This window comes from Pezoporus occidentalis, unplaced genomic scaffold (assembly GCF_034315485.1).
Source record: "Pezoporus occidentalis ecotype Australia unplaced genomic scaffold, CSIRO_AGI_Poc_V1 ctg123, whole genome shotgun sequence".
Taxonomy (NCBI): domain Eukaryota; kingdom Metazoa; phylum Chordata; class Aves; order Psittaciformes; family Psittacidae; genus Pezoporus; species Pezoporus occidentalis.
In genome coordinates, this window is record NW_026913027.1 from 1,331,074 (window position 1) to 1,351,286 (window position 20,213).

Sequence of the window (20,213 nt, forward strand, 5' to 3'; positions counted from 1 at the left end):
AAGCTGTAGCAGTTCACCAGTGACCTTGGGCACCCTGCTAGTAGCTGAGGTGTTTTAAGTGCTGTAGAATACAGAGCATCTGATTGCAGAGTATTTCTGTAATGCCAGGTAGGCAGAGCCAAAGCAGCTTTTGCTGTTTCTGTAATACCAGTGTATTCATCTAACCTCAGTGGCTGTTTTTTTTGTGTTCTGTGGGAACTTGAGCTACATCCAGTAATGCATCTATAGTGCATATATATATGCGCTATATATGGTGGGGTGGGGTTTGGTACTGTTAGTCTGCAGCCAGCCTTCAAAAGTACTGCAGTCAAGGTCTTTCTCTGTAACATCAGTCTGGAAGGCTGAACTTTGAGGAAAGGGCAGAGACCTTCATCAGAAAGTGAATCTCCCTTCTTTTTACCTAGCCCAGCCCTAAGTAAGTTGGATAGGGTGATAGTGTCATCTTCTGCTGTCTGGAGTACGGTTTTAAGCCTGGGCACTGCACAAGGGAAATACAGCTAAGAATCTTACAAATGGATTTATACTGTGCAAACTGACATTTTGTGGCCCACTGTTGAATTCCGCAGCATTTCCTATGCCCCTTTGTGCAAAAGGGGAAAAGCAAAAGACAGAAATCCACTAGAAAAAATCAAAGAGAGAATGACTCAAAAGAGAAGTTCTTTTGAGCTTTTTAATGGAATTCAGTAGGTGCCTACTGATTTCTAAAGAGATTTGAGAGAGAGAGATTTCAAAGTTTTATTTAATCTTATTTGGTGAAATATCTGTATATTTCAAACACTATGTACAGATGTTGTAGGAAACACAAGCTTTGTAGGAATTATGTATACCCCAGGTAAAAGAAAAATATCACAGAAAATGAAGAGGCAAGGAACGGTCTGTGTCTGCTACATAAACGTTTATTATTCCCTGTAGTTAACTTCTGAAAAAGGTATCTCTAGGAATTAATGGCTTTACGGATGTATGTGGTGTGTTTATTACCTGGATCTGAAGATAATTTCTCAAGAGCTATAGCTAATGTGATGAAAGTTGGGTTGATTTTAAGATGGCAGGATGACCAAGTTTCTGCAGTGATAGAAGTAATTCAGTTTAATTCAAGTAGACATTATTTTTATAGTAATGTGGTTCAAACACTTGATCTTGCACTTTGTTTAACATTAAGTGGCCTACCAGTGTCCTGTGTCATCTCCCACAGACTAGCAGTCCAGGGTTGGCAGAGACCAGCATCTCTACAATGCAGCTGGTGTTTCTCAGGGTGAAAAACAACTGTCAAACATATATAGTTTTGCCAGCTTGCCAAGTTTGGCATGAAGTATAAAAACAAAAGCTCTTCCCTAGCCCAAAGGAAGACAAAGGAAGCAAATTATTTGAATTGGTGCACATGGATGACTAAGTGCACCATGAGTGTAATCTGGAAAAAACATACAGTGAGGAAAAAGGTGTGTCACATATTTAGTCCTTGCTTTGTGACGTACCCTCTGCAGCATGTACAAATGCTGACTTAAGAAAGAAATAATAGCAACAGTGGAAACAGCGTAAGAAGAAAGCACCTAGATTACATTTGTGATTTAATAACCACTAAAAGCTTATTGATGTGTGCAGTTATGCTTTGCTTCTAGTGCTGATATTTCAAGTGCTGATATAATTATTTGCATTATATAAATTAAAGTTGTATTCATTAGTTATCAGTCCCATTGAACTTTGTTCCTTTTTGCTGTTATTAACTCTTTAAATAATAGTAATGTTCAGAGGCTCAAGCCAGGAGCAAAAGCCGTCTGCCCTGGAGGTGTCAAGGCATGTTGATTTTTATTGTACCTTCTGTACATAGACGTAATCTGTCTTGCATTAATAAGCTCTAAAGTCAGAACATAGGTCTGTGCAATGTGACTGCAAGACCCTTTTCAAATCATTAGCCTGGTCCCTTGGCGATTTCAAGTCCATAGAATATGAAGCAATGCAGGCAAGTCTCTGGCTTGAGATCGCACCACTAACACTGGAGTGAGCTTCTAATATCTCTTGTGGGGAGTGGGAATTTTACTGTCCAGTAGTGTCTCCAGAGGCCAGATCTGATGGTGAGGGAGTGGTTTGAGAATTCAGTAAATTTGGCTCTTTTCTCCTGTAGCCAGTATAGAAAATACAAGCATGTCACAAATACTGTCACCTCACCAGTTATATAGAAGAGTTCTCATTTGGTTGGTTTGGATCGTGTGTCTGAGGCTGGGTGATCCAGGAGTGCACAGATCTGGAATTAATGATTTGTAGGTTGGCAGCTTCACATTCCTGTGGTAGTTTTGGCAATCCTTTGCCAGGAACCCACATAAGGCATGTGGTTTTGCTTTATAATTTAAATTTTCAGCATGCAAGAGAGGCTTGTGAGCAAACACGTAGAAAATGGATAATGTGCTGGATTTACTGGGTTTACTCAGATTTTTTTTCCTTAAAGTGTGAAAGAAAACAGTGCACTTTCTAAATGCAAGACCCATTCTAGATCACACTTACTTCTCCTGAGAGTCTCTGCAGTTCCTACATGATTCAGAAAGAGCAAATATATTGCCTTTTAGGCTCCCACTGTGGGCAGATCCTACTCAGTGCAAATTGCTGCATGTGGCTAAAGAGCCTGCTTAGGTTTTGCTCTTTATGTGACAATTGCAGCTCCCCTGTGGGGGCCATCCTCAGTCGATATTTTAGTGGGTCATCAGTTACTCCCTGCTGAGTTACTTCCATGCTAAAGTAACCTCTTCTTCGGAAGAATTTGCCCTCCGCATAAGACCTAGGTAATTGTCTAAAATGACTACAGTACTGTCATATTATACTTAAAATAAGATCCCCTGTTGCTCTCTTTCTCCTACCATCTGAGGCACCGTAGTGCCTCAGATCAGAAACAACAGAAAGGAAAGCAGAAATAGTGACTGGTTGTGCAGGCGAAGTGGAGTAGGCAGCCTCCGTGTATGGTAATCAGGATAGTTTATAACTTCATAAAAGGATTAATTTTGATTTCCGAGTGTGTACATAAATAACAACTATATTTCTGTTCATGTGTGTTGTACACTAATTGCATATATTTTAGATCTAGAGCCAGTTTTTCATCTGCAGTGTAATTCTAGAGTAGATCTATGGAATCCGTGTTTTTACGAATGTTTAACCTAAATGAAAAGGTTTGGGAATGCAGTGGGCACAGTTTCACTTAGAACTGGTTGGAAAAGTGAGAAGTTTTGCCTGGTGTCAGTGTTTCAATCAAGAAACCTGGGCTTTTTGACAATTGAAATCTGAGGGACATTGATGTAGCATTAGAATCTGCCACAGAATATTAAATTCATTCAACTATTATCCTTTTAATTGCAAGTATTTCCATTAATTGCTGTAGAAATTCATACCCTGACCTGGCTGAGCTCCAAAAGAAAGTGTGGAAACTAATTAAGCATTGAGTTTTAAGGTAAAATAGTAAATTGCTCATTAGACCCCTTGAAATTCTGATTTATTACTAACAGAATGAAGTAATACTTGACTTTACAGAAACTGGGTCATAGCATTCCTTCTTATTCTGACTGAAGATGCTGTAGCTTAGACATCAATTAATTGGTCTTCATTTTTTTTGCAGCAGTACACTTGTTTGGTTTAACCTGGCAACTACAGCCTGTTGAAGGGCAGCTGTATGAAAATGGAGTCAGTAAAGGAAATAAAGGAACAGAATCCATGGATACTACTTACTCACCAATTGGAGGAAAAGTTTCTGATAAAACAGAGAAAAAAGGTATGTGTGAATGAGAACACAGATTATCTAAATATTACTACTGTTCAGATTCTGTATTTGTTAGTTCAAAAGCATTTTAAGTTCAGGTTTTATCTTCTCTGGTAGAGTTTTAAAACAGGTATGAGAATCCTATAACCAGCTCAGTTTCTTTAGCAGGACTCTCACTGAAATTAGCAACCAACCCAAGCCATTAGGGAGGTAATGTTCAGTAGCAAAATAATCACCCTTCTTTTCTGAGAGGAGAGAGATTAGAGCATTTGGATTCTGTCATAAGACAGTGGAGGTCTCTTTGCCTTATTCCCGTTTGTACAGAGGGCTTGATGCTGTGCCTGTCACGCTGACCAAAGTCAATCAGGCAAAGTGAAACTCTTTGTACTGACAAGTCAGAAGATGCAGAAGGGGAGAAATCTTAATGCTTTTAAAGGCATCTAGTTCTTGAAGGCATAAGCTAAAACACAGCGTCCTGTCACATGCTGGCTGAAGTAGTCATAGTGAATCAGCTCACGGGCATCTACTGAGGTCTCACAGAATGCCTGAGCCAGTCTGGCAGCTACGTGCTGCCGGAGGAACAGTTCTGCTCTCCCCCCATGCAATCCCTGTGTGGCTTCTGGCATCCCCCTGCCCACTGCAGGGATTATCTCATGCACAACCAAGACACGTTAGTTCTCTATGGCAGCAGAAAATGGCTTCGTTAAAAAGTCTTCTGCCATGGAAGTGACTGAACCAGCTCTTTTGAAGGAGCAGAGAAGTAGTAGAGCTGATGCAGGGAAGGAGTGGTCTGTGTAGCCAGGAGTGTGAAACAGAAGAACTGTCTCTGAAATGCACAATTCCTTTTTCTCAAGTCCTCTCATTTAATGCTGTTAGATCATCTACTCCAGTATTAGTTACAAGCTCTAGTCCGTGCTTCCCATTGATCACCACAGTGGTGCTTTCTGACTGTGAGAAGCAAGTGGCCCTCCCATTTCTTTTTATGATACTCAGAAAAAGTGGATAAATCAGGTTAGATCAGAGAAAAGTGAATGGGAGTAGAATAAGAGCCCTAGTGTTTCCAGTTATTAGGAGAAAGGTAAAATTGTACTGAGTGCTCTGCAATGATAGATTTCCAGAGCTTTCAGATTTTATAGCAGAGCAGTGATTTTGTTTTGTGTATGCCAGGTAAGATCTATGCCTGTAAATATGAGACAGAGCGGGACATTGTTGTACCAATCCCTCCAAAAGTAAGATTACATCTCACACCAGTAGTCTTACAAATCGATGTGGCACAAATGGATAGAGATCATATTAGATAAATGATCAATAGAAATATATGAAGGAGATGATGTTGTTACCTATTATTTTGCCCCTTAGAATGTATTGGTGGTGAATTGCAGTAAATGTTTTATACACTTCTGTGTTTTTTGTCCTGGTGCACCGTGGAAAATGTCTCAAATAGTTCTCTCAACTGCATTAAATCATTTTGTCAGTACATTACAGATTTAATAAATGCTCCTCCAAAGCATTCGGCTTCCAAAGAAGGATGTGCAGGCAAAACATCAAAAGTCTTAAAAATTAGATGCCTGAAAACAGGGGAAAGAATATGTGTGTCAATAGAGAATCAATATTGCAAGTAAAAACCCAACAAACCCCAGGCAGTAAACAGTGTCTTTGTGTAGCTACCCAATTCTCCCACAATGCTAAAGCACAGAGGGTTGTAATAGCAGAGATAGTAGCAGGGACAGTTCACTGAAAGCTTATCCAGCAGTTTCAGAGGTCAGTCATGAATATAGCTGTTCTGCTGTCCCACTTGTCCCCTTTCATCTTTTGGGGGTAACCTGGAACCCAGTGTGTATGCTAATAAGGAATATACACTTGGTAAACACAAGAAAAGTCATGTGGACTTGGTACCAGGCATTAGTACATGTGTAGTCTGGCTGTGGCTAATTTTTGCTGGCTTTATTTCTTTCCATCACTTTTAATATATATCAGTAATTTTATTCCCAGAGCTTGTAAAAATTCTCCATGCAGATGTGGTGGGAAGGACGATTTGTAAACAGGCAACTCTTTTCACTACGGAAGGATACCATGGAAAGTTGATAAATTGTAAATTTGAAGCCTCTGATGGGATTTCACAGGGATAAATAACTACTGTCAGATATTGTGACCTCCCATTTCCCCAACTCAATAGAGCAGCACAGAATGTTTTTCTAGACTTTGAAAGCATATATATTTTAACTAATCCTTTAATTAAAATCAAGTTTACAAACCAGCAAGTCAGATTTCTTTAAGAACTCACTTTATAACACACTGACCCACGGCTATGAGTTAACATTTTAATATGTAGTAATGTGATTAAAAACTCAGACATCCAATTGATGCTGGTATTTACCAGGGGAGTACAAGGAGATTGATTGTTTCAGGATCAGTAATAATCAGCGGATGGGTACTTTCTTGTGAAGATAATTGGCACCACGCTGCTCAGAGTTTTACTTTCTTGAAGCCAAGAGAAACCTGTGATTAGGAATTTATCTTCTGGTTTAGACTTCCAAGGAAAGTGTGCTTAGAAAGCATAGGGAAGAATTAATACTAGTTGGTGAGCCTGGGACCTGTACAAGAAACTGAATATAGATAATTAAATTTTATTTTTCATAAGGAAGATGTTGGTATGATAAAAATGTTTTTAGAACAAGACTTTTTTCAAGAAAGAGCAAGGAAGTACATGAGGATAGGCTCTGAATAGTGTTATCTTCAGATGCCTTTTTTGTACATCCAAATACCTGCTTGGTCCAGTAAGGCACAGAATCAGAGCTAAATTCTTTTTCCATAAAGATGGCACAGTGGCTCAATGGATATGAAAACATGCACTTCAGACTTGGCTCTTACAGCAGTCCTTCCATGCCATGTGGTTGTCTGAAAAAAAATACTGTTTGAAAGATAAGTTGCAGATAAGCTGCAACTGCATATTTTCAGTAAGTGGTAGATAATATATGTATTTTCATGTTGCCACTGTGAACAGCAGCATGCACTTCTTTCATGTGTAATGAGATAAAAGTAAATCTAAGTGCATCTGTTTTTTTAAAGCTTACCTAAGATTATTGCTAAAACATAGGAATTTTCAGCCAAATGTGGAGAAATCGAGAGATGTTGTTTTGAGCCTAGCAACGCTAACGTGGTATTCCATATAATTTGATAACATCAATTAGTGAAAATGCTTCCTGACTAAAGACAGAATGCTTTTTATTTTCAACCAAGGAGCAGGCCTCTCACTTCAACAAACTAAGCAGCAGTTACTGCATTTTAAAGGACTTGAACACCGACCAATAATGCCATTAACTTCAAAAATGATACTGTATCCTTGACTTTTTACTTAGTGCTGTACCCTCTTGTAATTGAATCACATTAATTACCATGTGTCAATATCACCAAAAAGTTCCTTAGTGTTTTACTTAACCCAGGGTAATTGCTTGCGAAGAATCATTAAGATTTAATATCTCTAGAGTACTAGAAATAGGGGAAAAGGCTTTTAAATTTACATCAGCCAAGTAGGATCATGTATGGGGTGCAGTGGGAAGGGACCCACTTCTGTTGCCCGACATAGGAAGATTAATCCTCTTTTCAGTAATCAGCATTAAAGATTTTTTCCATGAAGCTGATTGGACAGAAGTAGTCTCACCTTGAACATCATTAAAGCAGCAATTTTGGAATATTTTAACTCATGAAGTGACAGATGTATTTTTAGAGTGTTAGATTGCAAGTTCTGTGCTCTAAAAATAGATGCTTTATGTGATAAGGTGTTAAAAGTCAGCTCCTAGTTCTTGCTGTAGCTTTGGTGACACAAAGCAGCTGTAAAGCTGGAAGATCCAGTACCCTGAGAGTTGCTCCTGCCCTGTAAATTAAATCTCTATTCATTAAGAATACTAAGTACTTCCTACGCTAGTTAAAGCCTATGGAAGATCCCACTGAGAATCTTTGTTATTAATGCATTCAGGAAAAAGCTGGGCCTAGCTTTGCTACTGCTGTTCTCATTTCCAGTGGCAATTTATAGAATATCCTGTACATTATGTTGCATTAGATACTTATATGCATTATTGTAAAAGGTGAGGCTCCAGTCACTTAGATTGCTGCTCTATATCCTTCACTGTGATACTGGATTGAAATGAAATGTAAATGGATATGGCTGCTGAATTCTGTCATCTTCTCTTAGCTCTTCCTCCAGTGAAGCATACTACCCTGCTTTTTTACTAGTTGAGAGAAAGCATGGAAATGCAAGTTAGAGTTTTGCAAATCTGACAATGGAATTAGCTCAGATTTTAGCAGGATGGGGCCTGTGATTTGCAGCATGTCACGATGCTGATCACAGGACAGGCATTAAAATACACAAAGATGGTCATACAAGCCAGCAAAATGAGCCAGCTCCAATTTAGTTTGGCAAAGTCTTTTTTATGAATTCCATTTCCCTTTCTATTTCAGCTCTCATATCCATGTGTGAAGTTACATACTGTAGATGTCTGCAAATTTATTGTTAGTCATTATGAAATTATGCCAGTTTTCTCTTTAGCTTGCCTGTCCCTGTCCTCATGCCCCGTTACACTTCCTGCAGACAGACCAAGCCAAAACAGATGTTCTTTATTTCTGCAGGACTAGATTATCGCTACCATTATAAAATCATTAGGAATGGTGATTAATAGAAATCTAGGCTTTGGACATGGGCTCTGACCTACCAGGTTTGATGGACTTTCTGTCCTTATTGGGATCCATTTGTGTAGCTTATGCAATGCCCTTTCAGCAGGAGTCTGAAATAAGTGCCAGAGGAAGATCTCCTGCTGCCTTCTCTCCGTGCACTCTCAGTTGAATGGGTTATGTTTGCATAGCTGATAGGTAAAGACTGTGCTTTACGCAGCAGCACTTCTACCTTTTTGTATTCATTAAAGTGTTCCAAGATTTCCAGGGCAAAAATGCTCTGTGGTGCCTGTTGGCATAAATATTGCATGCAAGTTTATTTGTATTTTTCAGCTTGTTGAATAAAAAATGCAGTGAAATGCCCTCTGTTTAGGGTTTGGGTTTAATATATTCTGATATATCTAAGGCACATTTATGCCTCGTAACCTATTTCCTTCACCCATCATGAATATACAACTGATTGTTTTGTTTGTTTCTGGAAAATTAGTGTTTCAGAAGGGACGGGCCATAGACACAGGAGAAGTTGAGATTGGAGCACAAGTTATGCAGACGATCCCCCCTGGTTTATTCTGGCGCTTTCAGATTACTATACATCACCCCATGTACCTGAAATTTAACATTTCACTGGCGAAGGATTCTCTGCTGGGAATTTATGGCAGAAGAAACATTCCCCCTACTCACACTCAGGTAATTACAAATAATACTAATCCTGTCATCCTTACATTTTCAGACAGCAGTGGATGTGAATGTTCAGAATACACTTTCAAAGTAGGTAAGGAGGAAAAGACTGACTGTGTAACTAGGGGAGATCTTAGAGCAGCTTCCAGTACCTAAAAGGGCCACAGGAAAGTCGGAGAGGGAGTTTTTACAAGGGCATGTAAGGACAGGACAAGGCTTTAAACAGACAGAGGGGAGAATTAATTTAGACATTAGGAAGAAATTCTTTGCTGTAAAGATGGTGAGACACTGGCACAGGGTACCCAGAGAAGCTGTGGCTGCCCCATGCCTGACAGTGTTCAAGGCCAGGTTGGATGGGGCTTGAAGCAGCCTGCTGTAGTGGAAGGTGTCCCTGCCCATGGCAGAGCTTGGAACTGGATGATCTCAAAGGTCTCTTTTTACTGCTAAGGATATTGCAGAAGAAGACCTAGCTAAGAACTAAGAATATGTGATATAGTTGGTCACATTCAAATTTAATGTTTTTTTGGGTGGTTGTTGGTTTTTTTTTTTTTTAGTCCTAAGGTATTTGTCATATGAAGCTGCCATTTCCATGGATAATAGATTTTTAGCTTTTTATAGCATGATCACACTCCATGAAGTGTAACATGTGGAATCACTGAAAGATTGTCATGTTTAGAAGGGACTTCTGGAGATCATCTAGTCTAACCTCAGAATGTATTTACTAGAATTTTGATCTTTCAAATAAGCTCTTTTATTTGTCATTGACTTTAATTGAAGCTGGGTCTTCAGTTGAGCTGAAGTTGAACTTCACTGGAAATCAGAATGCCTAGAAAAAAAACGTAGAGAAATGTATACATTCCCTGAACAGGGATTCACAGAAAGGTTTACATCTCTGATGCTTTGAGGTTAATTGGTCTTAAAGTTGTCAGCATTAACTTGGTTAGGTATTAAGAACTTCCAGATATCTATTTGCATTAATAACTTAAATAGAAATAAAAGTACATTCAGGGTTTGATATTGGTATTAAGTATTATTATTATTGGCATTAAGTATATTGGTATTGGTATTAAGGGACAAACATTTTAAAATCTGGTATAGAACAGTAGGTTCTTTAATCTGTTCTTTGCATTTGAGATGAATCCCTAAATAACATAGGCACTACAGTCTGGACATTTTTGCATTATCTGCATTTAAGGGATTTAGTATGTAGTCCGACAAGTCTGAATTTACCCTGCCATAGCAAATAGCAACTTTTCATGCCAGATTTCTGATCTACCATAATACTTTTTATGTGGAAACTGAAGCTAAATAGACTAGGTTATGCAACAGGTGTCCACATTGGTGAATACTTAGTCAGAGAGGCAATTTCCCTTAAGATTTCAACTGTTTATTCCTGTTTGAATGAGACATGTAGAGTAGATCATAAAAATTTTCTAGGTGGTTAATTTTTGCTCATTATTATTTCAGTTTGATTTTGTAAAACTGATGGATGGAAAACAGTTAATTAAACAGGAGCAGAAAACCTCAGAGGAGACTCAACAAGCTCCGAGAAATCTGATCTTAACTTCACTGCAAGAGACAGGTTTCATCGAGTATATGGATCAGGGAGCTTGGCATATGGCATTCTACAATGATGGAAAGAAAGTGGAGCAAGTATTTGTACTAACTACAGCAATCGGTAAGAACAATTCCAATAAAACTGTTTTTCTGATTATTACACTGGAAAACTGTATTGGGAAAGAAATTCTTAACCTTCATTTAGGCTTCTTTTAAGTGTTCTCTAAAACAGGTTTTATTTCAGCTTAGTTTAATTAGCCTCAGTGGAGCAACTTCATGTTTATGCTAGTATTAGATGAAGAATAACATTTGTGTATTAAAGATGGATGTTAGCAAATTAATTAAGTGTGAAGTTTTCATGTCTGTTAAGATTTTTATACAATAGCTTAAATGCTTGAGTAATTTCTGGTGTTATCTTGCTCAAAGTAAAAGAGATTATGTCTGCCCTCTATTTACATGGGAACCATAAGTCCTACAAAAATTACTCAGGCTTAAAGTTCTTCAGTTCTTACTTCTTCGCACTATTTTAGTCAGAAAAACTAAGAGGCAGGTTTTGTGGATTTTGTTGTGGTTGTTTGGTGGATGAGTGCTGTTGTTTTGTAGATGTTTAGTTTGGAATACGGAAGGCAAATGTCCTGGTGGCATATTAGATCCCTATTGCCTTTTTAATACATTTAGGTGGGCAAAAGTTTGCAACTCTTAAATGGTGTTAGTGAGCAGTGCTCACACTGGGGTTTCTTCGCAGTTCAAATTCAGGTAAAGTGTTGTATTTATGACAGTGTCAGTTTGCTGCAAGACTTTAACCACTATGCCCTTTAGTTAACCTGTTCTACCATATGTTTGGCAAGATGTCTTTGCTAGTAATGGACGTGCCATCTGCTCTTTAGAACAATTGGGTACTATTTTTACGTGATGGTAAACACCTTGCAGAGCAGGACAGTATGATTCAGATACCAAGATTTTGAAGGACTTACAGGAAAATACTTTAGAAATTGAGACAGATTTGTAATGTCTGCTTTTGGTTTAAAAGCTCATATTATCTTCATTCAGAAAAGCAAATCTTTTACAAGCAAGAAAAATTACCATTATTCAGTGTCATATGAGGAAATGATATTCCAGCAATTTATAAAGCATCTTCACAGGCACACTATGAAGAGCACAAAACCTGGCCAAACTCCAGTCCAAATCAGAATCCAAATACCCGCCCCTTTATTTATTTCTACTGCAGCATTGTTTATACAGAAGGGTTTAACCAATATCTCAATGCTAAGTAGCATAGTCTCTCCAAAAAAACAAAAAACAAAACCTCGAGCCCTACTCCTTACTCCCCATACTGGGCTTGAGTTATTTGACATCTCTGGTGATGACAAAGAAATCAGAACCACAGATTGAAGCACTCAGAATAGAGCGAGAGCTTGGATGCATCTCTGCTGTATGCTACTGTCAGCTCTGTGAAGCAGTCATGCCCTTCTCTTGAGCGTCTGTTAGATAGTATTTCAAGTTCCTCAATGTTAGTTATGTACAAAATTGATTTTGCTGACACTTTAGTTAAAGCTCTGATCAGACTTTCCCTTGAAGGGGGTAATTTGCATTCAAAATCTGGCATGCCTCTAGTAATTCCATAGATGTAATAAAGGCCAGCTCAAAGTGGACATCACATTGAGGGGATGTAACTTTTCAAACCATTAATTCTTCATTTCAGGTCAATGTAGAGATCATTTACCATGTAATTCTGGAAAGCTGAGAAGACAGGCAAGTGTACATATAGAAGAGTTGAGAGTGAGCAGTAACATGTAAAAATTGATAACATGCAGCATATATGTAAAAAAGCTTCTGAAAACAAGCTGGTTTTCTGACTTTGAAACAGACATCCATGTACTGTTGTGGATGTCTAATGGACAGATACATATCAAATGCCTGTTCTTTGGTATAAATTGATAGCCTGAATGAACCTTTTTAAATGACCCGAGGAGTTTTCCAGAGGAACTAATCCTTATCACTCCAAGTGCCATAAATAAGGTCAAAATAAGCTTATTTCAGTTATTCATATTAGTTGTAGGACGTACTTATAATCCATCTATTCACAAATTACATTTGAGTTTAAAAGTATATCAGATTTGATTAGCTTAAATATTCAAGTGATATGCCCTTTTTTGAGAATTTTTTTTCTTCCCTAATCACTTGCCATGGACAGATATTCTTCAGAAGAATCTTAGTTTTTCTTTTCCCCCAACAGTTTTTATTTTGTGGGGAAGGAGCCATGTTTCCCATCTTCCTGTGGCCAGAGATACTTCCCCACATCATCTATTGGTGCCTGTGCCCATAAAACAGTCCCAGTTCCTGCTGTTCTGTAGCAACTTGCCCCTGCTGTGCGATGCCTACATGAGCTGCAGAGATTCTCACTCCTAGTGCTGTCCTGACAGTGACCTGCTGCACGTGAGAGCAGCTTAACCTTGGATTTGCTTCATATTCTTTACATAAAACCCATATAAACCACTGGATTCCTGTGGGAAATCCATGTGTAAATTAAAACCAGCTAATCCATGTACAGATACAAGCCTGTCCCCAGATGCATGAGGTTAAGTGGTTTACCATCCAAAGCTGTGTGATAAAACATGGGCAAGTTTGAGATCAGAATCGAAGGTGGGTTTTTTCCTTCAAATCTAGTTCTTGGTCCTTTATTGCATTGAGTTTTGTCACTGTACAAAAGACTTTTTTTTCCATCTGACTGTATAGATGTGGAAATCCTACCCTCCTCCAAGGATTTCAATTCACATAGTTCAAATGAACACCATAGAAGGCAATTTACTCTATAAACAGGTTTCAAGCAAATTCAGCTATGAAAGAAAGTGTTTAAGGTGGATGTTTTTCAGCAAATACTCTGTTTTTTTGCAGTGCTTTTAATGGTGGTAAATTTTACATGAACACTTACTTTAAAAGCTTTTTGGTGTAATATAAATGATGCACTTGTTATCTCAAAGTTGTCAAGGCAAAATCTAATATTTGTAAGCTGCTTCAACAGGAATTTTGTTTTATGCTCCCTGTGAATGAAAATGGGCCTTTTACTGCTTCTGCACCTATTTGTATGCTGAGATGTGTCCTGCAGAGTGAGGTGAAGATGCCATTCATTTCAAATGCAACCAATTTGTATTTTTCTCTGTGCACAACTTTCTGAATAAACAGAAGTCCTGGATGACTGCTCTACTAATTGCAATGGGAATGGAGAATGCATCTCGGGGCACTGCCACTGTTTCCCAGGATTCCTTGGTCCTGATTGTGCAAAAGGTAATCTCGTATTAACTGACCCACAGTGCATGACAGGGATAGTGATTATGGTGTGTGACTGCTGGGCTTGCAAAGATTCAAAGTGATTAAAGGAGATTAAATTCCTTTTTCCAGCCAGGTGGCAGACAGTATGAACATAAAGTTTCTTTATGCCATGCTTTGAGCTAAGATGCATCAACCACTTCTCTCTCCCTGACTTTCAGAGTTAATAGATTCCTCCATGCCTCTTTCCATCTGCTCTGTGATTATAAAATACATTTTTTAATAAGTGTGTTAGCTTGGCATAATGTTTTCTGTTATTTAAAAGTGACAAACAGCTTCACTTTGGTGAAAACTGCAGAAGTCAAATGCTTCAACGGTCTTAACTTGTATAGGATGTAGAAAAGAAACCTGAAGCAGCTTAGAGACTGTTTCGTAGCATTGGGGAAAAAAAAAAACCCATGCTAAAACAATTTTAAGTGAGCTTGTTTCTGTCGGTATTATCCATCATCAGCTCCATGTGATGTCTGGAAGTTCTTGTGGGTTTCCAATATTCCCTCAAATTTAGGAATGACTTTGCTCAAAAATTGATACTGGATTGTAAAACTAAGCTTCCACGTCACTGATTTAAGTGCAGATCTGTAATGGATAAAACTTCAGTGATGTTAAGTCTGCTTAGAAGAAAGAAAAAGAGGGAGTGTCTTGATTCAGTTTACAGGGACGCAATCTTACTGAAATCATAAGCAGGCATCACTGCAAATTTCCTGCAGAGGCAAATCAAGAGGATGGAATTCTTTTTCTCTTCTAGGATAGCCCATTTCAGGTCCAAATTAAGGTACACTAGTGAAGCAGACTGAGGAGATGAGGATATTGTATTACTGCTGCACTACCAAGCTCAGAGATTTCAGCCTGTCACAGCCCTTGAATCAAATGGAGGGTGGGGGGGGATGGAGTAGAAAAGCAATATTACAGAACAACAAATTCAGTAAATGTTAATCTACATAAGTATGTAAATACATTAAAAAGGTCAATGTGCCTTCTTCAGATTCCTGTCCAGTGCTGTGCAGCGGAAATGGAGAATATGAGAAAGGTCACTGTGTGTGTCGAAATGGGTGGAAAGGACCCGAGTGTGATGTTCCAGAAGAACAGTGCCTTGATCCAACCTGCTTTGGCCATGGTACTTGTATCATGGGCATTTGCATCTGTGTCCCTGGATACAAAGGAGAGATTTGTGAGGAAGGTTTGTGTCATTTCCTTCTCTATACTTCACGGGGTTGATTTTAGTTTTTAACCACCAAACCTGTTTTAAGGTAGGTAAGAACTCACATGGATGTGAGAAGCCTACTGTGAAGCTCAAAAGCACCTTTGTCAAAAAAAATAATGTTAAGGTAGAAAATTATCAAAGGTAAAGGCATTCAGGTCCCAGTGACAGTCAGTGGAAGCTGATCACATAATTTCCAAGATTCACATTTTTATTTTAAAGGACTAAAATTATTTAACATTATCTAATAAAACTGCCTTATAATTGTTGCATGGGCAGTCCTCTGAAATACTCAGTTTCTGTTTTGGTCTGCAAGGACGCAAGTTCTCAGATGATTTCTGTTCCATTCCTCCATTGAATCTCAGTAGCAAGAACAGAACTGGGTGGAAATTTTGTCCTTTTAGCAAGCAGCATGTTCTCAGTCCTCCAAAAGTATCGTGAAAAACATCCCAGCAAGCAAGGATTCCTTTTTTTTGGTGAAAGTTGTGAGACCATCTTGATTTGTTTGTCTCCACTTTTCTCAGGCTCCAGATACTTTTTCAGGAAGGGTGGCTGGCGTCCCCAGCTCTCCTTGCTGCCAGTAACCTCAGTCCCTAAGCACACACTGTCAGAGAGCAGGTGCAGACTTTTTTACTTGGCCAAAAGCTGAGGATAAGGCAGTCAGATCATATAAACAAAACATGATTGGTGGTTCTCCAGAGCAATCAGAAGATCACAATCGGCTTTTCCATTTCTTCCTTCTGTTACATCTTAGATTTTTTTTTGCATGGAACGACTGACAATATAAAGCCAAAAGAGCAGCAGTTAGTTTCAGTTTACTAGAGCATATTGTGTAATTCTGTTGTCATATGCCATTTTTACTGTGAGCCTGTGTTCAGGATGCTACACCAGCATCTTCCAAGGCTTGGCTAATAAGAGGGAAATTATGAGAACGAGTAATTGTACTTTTGCTGTTTGCAGAACCTATGTGCCTCTGCCCTCATCTATCAAAAGAAGCGGTTGTTATTTGCCTCTTAGCATTTCTGAGGTAGCTCATCAGCTTTGACTTTCTTTCCCTGTGCATAGCCTCAGAAAGCAGAACTCTTCTTCGTGCTTGCCCTGATGTGATGATTTTTCACTGGTCCTCTTAGCCTGAAGCTAGCGACAGCGCTTCCTGCTGTATAGATTTTAAGTAATTCTTTTGAGTGTCACGCAGTGGAGGTTCTTTATGTGGCTTGAATTCTCTAGTCAGAAAAAATCTAGAGGATGGATTTGATGGATTTGACATACCTGGTACAGGTTTTTAAAGGGAGGATCAAGAGAATTCTGCTGACATACTCAGTTGTTGGTGGTTTCAGAAACAGAAAAAAACAAGAAAACCCAAATGGGAAGAAAGTAATACATAGAGTTATTCACTGAGGCTGTGATGCCAAACAAGCCTGTAGCTGGTGAGAAGCTAACTGCTGCTTTCAGTTGCTTTGTTTCTTGCCATAACATGATCCTGCAGAATGGTTGAAAAAAATAATTGAGCTAAGTGTACTCAGTTATTGAAGCTAAGTGTGAAAGCATTGCATCTTGAAAGTAAGAGACATGTTTAAAGGTAGAATATGTAGAAATAGGGTGGATGAAGCAAACCTGTGCAACCAAGTGCAGTGGGGTTTTATTGTAACCATGTGTGCACGACATGACTGTCCAGTTTACTGTACAACGTAACTTGTGCAGTAGTGGAAGTGATTCTGTCAGGAGTTCAGATTACATTATTGTAAGTAAATATGCGTTCAGTATTGTGGCAGTACTATTAACGTAGCAGACATAGCTGCAGATGTACTATCCAGGGAACACCAGTAGCTGCATGTGTTCATGGCTACGGGAGTCCTTTGAATTTGTCTGGTTAGATTATCATTGCTAAAGTGAATGATACTTTTTAAACCCTTTATGGAGTCACACAATGAATTCTAGATCAGCAAAATAAAGAGCTGTCTCGGGATGAGAGAAAATTGCTGAGTATTCTTGTCCAGTGCTTCACAAGGTACATGTTGTCCAGAAACAATGATTCCCCTCTATTCAGAACTACATTGTGCTGTGCAACAAGCCTGGAAGGCAGAAAAAGATACAACATAAATCTTGAAATAAGATCTTGAATTGGTGGCACAGCAGCTCAAAAGATAAATCTTTTAAAAAGATTTATCCTTGGGTCAAAAGGTCCTATAAACTGGAGGCTGTTAATCTCTATGTCTGAAGACATCTCTTCCTTCCTGTAGCACAGAATACTGTTTGTTAAGTTTACAGTTTAATTATTGAAACAGTACTTGTGCTGATACTTGAGAAATACATGCAAAACTTTCCAAGGGCCTCATTAATGTTAGTCTGAAGCTTGTTCTAACATGAATAGGCTTTTGGCTAATTGTTTCCTGCGCTCGGACCCCACAAATCCCTTTCAACTCTGCAGTCTTCCTGCAGCCCCTGGAGAAGGCAGGCTGTGTTCTGCTTAAAATCTGTCTTGTTAAAGAAGTGATGGGGCTTTATGAAGGAATGTGCTGATTATAAAGGACTAACCAGCTGATTTAGATTCTTCTACAGAGCTTCTGAATTTTTTGCTAGAAATAGTTTCATCCAAATTGAGAACAAATTTAGCTCTTTGTTTGCAAACTGTTCATCAGTACTTTATGACTTTTATGAATCTGTTCATTATCTGCAATTGCCCAGTGCATGCTTTTTATGACTGTATAAGATGGGTTTTTTTTACAGCAAGCATTCAGTCAGAGATTCACTACTCAGGGTCAATAGATGGCCACTTTTCTTGTATCAAATTTTCAGCTGTAGAGATAGCTTTCCACAGGAAGATGAAAGAATAAATCCTTCTTTTCCCAGATACAGATAAAACACAGAGCACAAATACTCAAATGGAAACACAATGCACAATTGTAGAAGTAATTATTAATTGTCTCAGTTCTTTCCCAGCCTTGCTACTAAAGCACAGGCTTCACTGACTTGGACCAATAGATCTGTCTTGGGAATCTGTGTTTTAAAAATAAGACAATATCCTTGACAAGGGAATCATGTAGATCTCTGACAGTATACATGCTGGCTTTTTTTTCTTGGTTTTGACTTACACTTTTGCACAGTTAGCATAGACTGTTTTTTCCTTGTGTTTATTATCATCGTTTCAGTTTGGGTGTTTGCATGAAAGGCACTAAATTAATCTGAATCCCTGATGTTGCATTTCACTAGGAAATCACTGTAAAGGTGTGAGTTTTATGCTCTAAAATGTGTATTTCCTGCTTTCCAGAGGACTGCTTGGATCCTATGTGCTCCGGCCATGGTGTGTGCGTTCAAGGGGAATGTCACTGCTCCACAGGCTGGGGCGGTGTGAACTGTGAGACATCCCTTCCTGTGTGCCAGGAGCAATGCTCAGGGCATGGGACATTCCTCCTGGATGCGGGAATCTGCAGCTGTGAACCGCAGTGGACAGGTTCAGACTGTTCCACAGGTATGCTGGAGATGTTAGCTTTTCAGTAATGCCTGTGCTTTCTGTTTGAGACGTGAAAGTAGTTGCTATTCCTGTGCTAGTATGAATTTCTGGAACAAGATGGGGTGAACCAAGGGTGCTGTGGCATGGCATTTAATGGGCTTGTCAGGAGCTGGCTTTCTGTTGACAAGGATAGACAGGCTGTCTGTGACAAGAATGTTGACTGCCTGGTGGCGTGACAGCGAGAACAGTAGACTTGCAAGACTGCAAGTTCCTCCTGGCATAGAGTGGAGTTAAGCATGACTCTTGCCTGAGATGCTGAGCACTTATCAGGTTCATGGAAGGAGGAAGTCCACAGCTCTAAGAGAGACTGGAAGGATATAAAAAAGCCCAAGTCTAAATGCAGTGACTGATGATAAGAAGGCTCTGTCAAAAAATCTTTAAACAAAAATGAACATCTGTTCTGTCATGCCAAGATAAAAACTCTTTTCTTTCTTAGAGGACCATCAAGGTTTGATCCCACTGAATTTGATTAAGAGTTGAAATGGATTTCCTATGTGCTTTTTACGTTTACGTTTCGTTTTCTTGAAATGAATGCACTCTGGACATTTTACTCTGTAATGGAGCATGTCATTACCAATCTACGTACTACTACTTTTTTTCCCTCCATAAAGCTGACAAAACCAGAATCTTGGATGATAAGTGGCACATCCCAGTACAGAACAGATGCAAGTGACAGATTTGCTGAATACTGTGGAATACAACCAGTGGTCCAAGTCACCAATTTTTCCTAGAAATCATCATTCAAAAGAACACTTGGCACAGTATAAATTTCAGATTCAGATCTTTAAAGTGTGTGGTTATGATCTTAAGTTGGGACTCATGAAATGTGCCCCTCCATGATAACTTGTTAAACAACAAAATATTGCCCTAATAATAATTTTCAGTGTTTGTTGTAGAGACCCTGCATTCATTCTGCACTGCAAAATTAATGCATGTAATTTCAGTCTGACACTGTCAGATATGAGACCTGCTTTGAAAGACTTGAAAAATCAAGTTCTGGCTTTCAGCAGAAGCCCAGTTGCTTGCATTTTTACCATGTATCTTATTATGTGTTAAAAATATTCCCTGAAGGTTAGAAGTGCTTCCATTAATGAAGAAAATAATTAGGAAAGGTGCTAGCTATGTACTAATTTTTTACTCACAAAATATGCAGACTAGCTCTGTTTTAGTACCACGTTGTTGTAGCTCAAAAAGAGATGATCTCCGATAGGTCTGTTGTGTCAGCTGCATGGGGCAATTAGACATTAAGTAAGGGAATAAGTAACTGCAGTGAAGAGGCTTTTGTATCTGATGTGCTAGGATCATAGTTATGTTTGTCTCACCTCTAAGCTGTTTTGATTAATTTGTAGAAGAAAGATAAGGTTTCTCCTTACCTCCGTGAACTAATTGGGAAAACACCTCTCTTCATCCCTACTGTCTTCTGAATTATTAAAGGATGCTTTTACAGCCACCAACAGGCATTTCTCTCTAGAACTAGATACTTCAGATTTCTCAGTTCCAATATATCTTTCTTCATGGGTGTTAATCTAGATTCAGGA

General features: G+C 38.8%; 1 protein-coding gene across 9 annotated transcripts in view; it reads left to right on the top strand.

Moving 5' to 3' along the window:
• The window catches only part of TENM1 (teneurin transmembrane protein 1), an 845,211-nt gene that overhangs the window by 707,928 nt on the left and 117,070 nt on the right, over positions 1-20,213 (top strand). For 8 of the 9 annotated variants that reach the window (XM_062607456.1, XM_062607455.1, XM_062607460.1 and 5 more), the window contains 6 exons: positions 3,596-3,748; positions 8,892-9,091; positions 10,550-10,760; positions 13,823-13,924; positions 14,949-15,143; positions 18,433-18,633. In XM_062607456.1, the coding sequence (XP_062463440.1) occupies positions 3,596-3,748; positions 8,892-9,091; positions 10,550-10,760; positions 13,823-13,924; positions 14,949-15,143; positions 18,433-18,633 (1,062 nt within the window). The remainder of the gene's footprint in view (positions 1-3,595; positions 3,749-8,891; positions 9,092-10,549; positions 10,761-13,822; positions 13,925-14,948; positions 15,144-18,432; positions 18,634-20,213) is intronic. The other variant, XM_062607459.1, reaches the window with a different exon arrangement.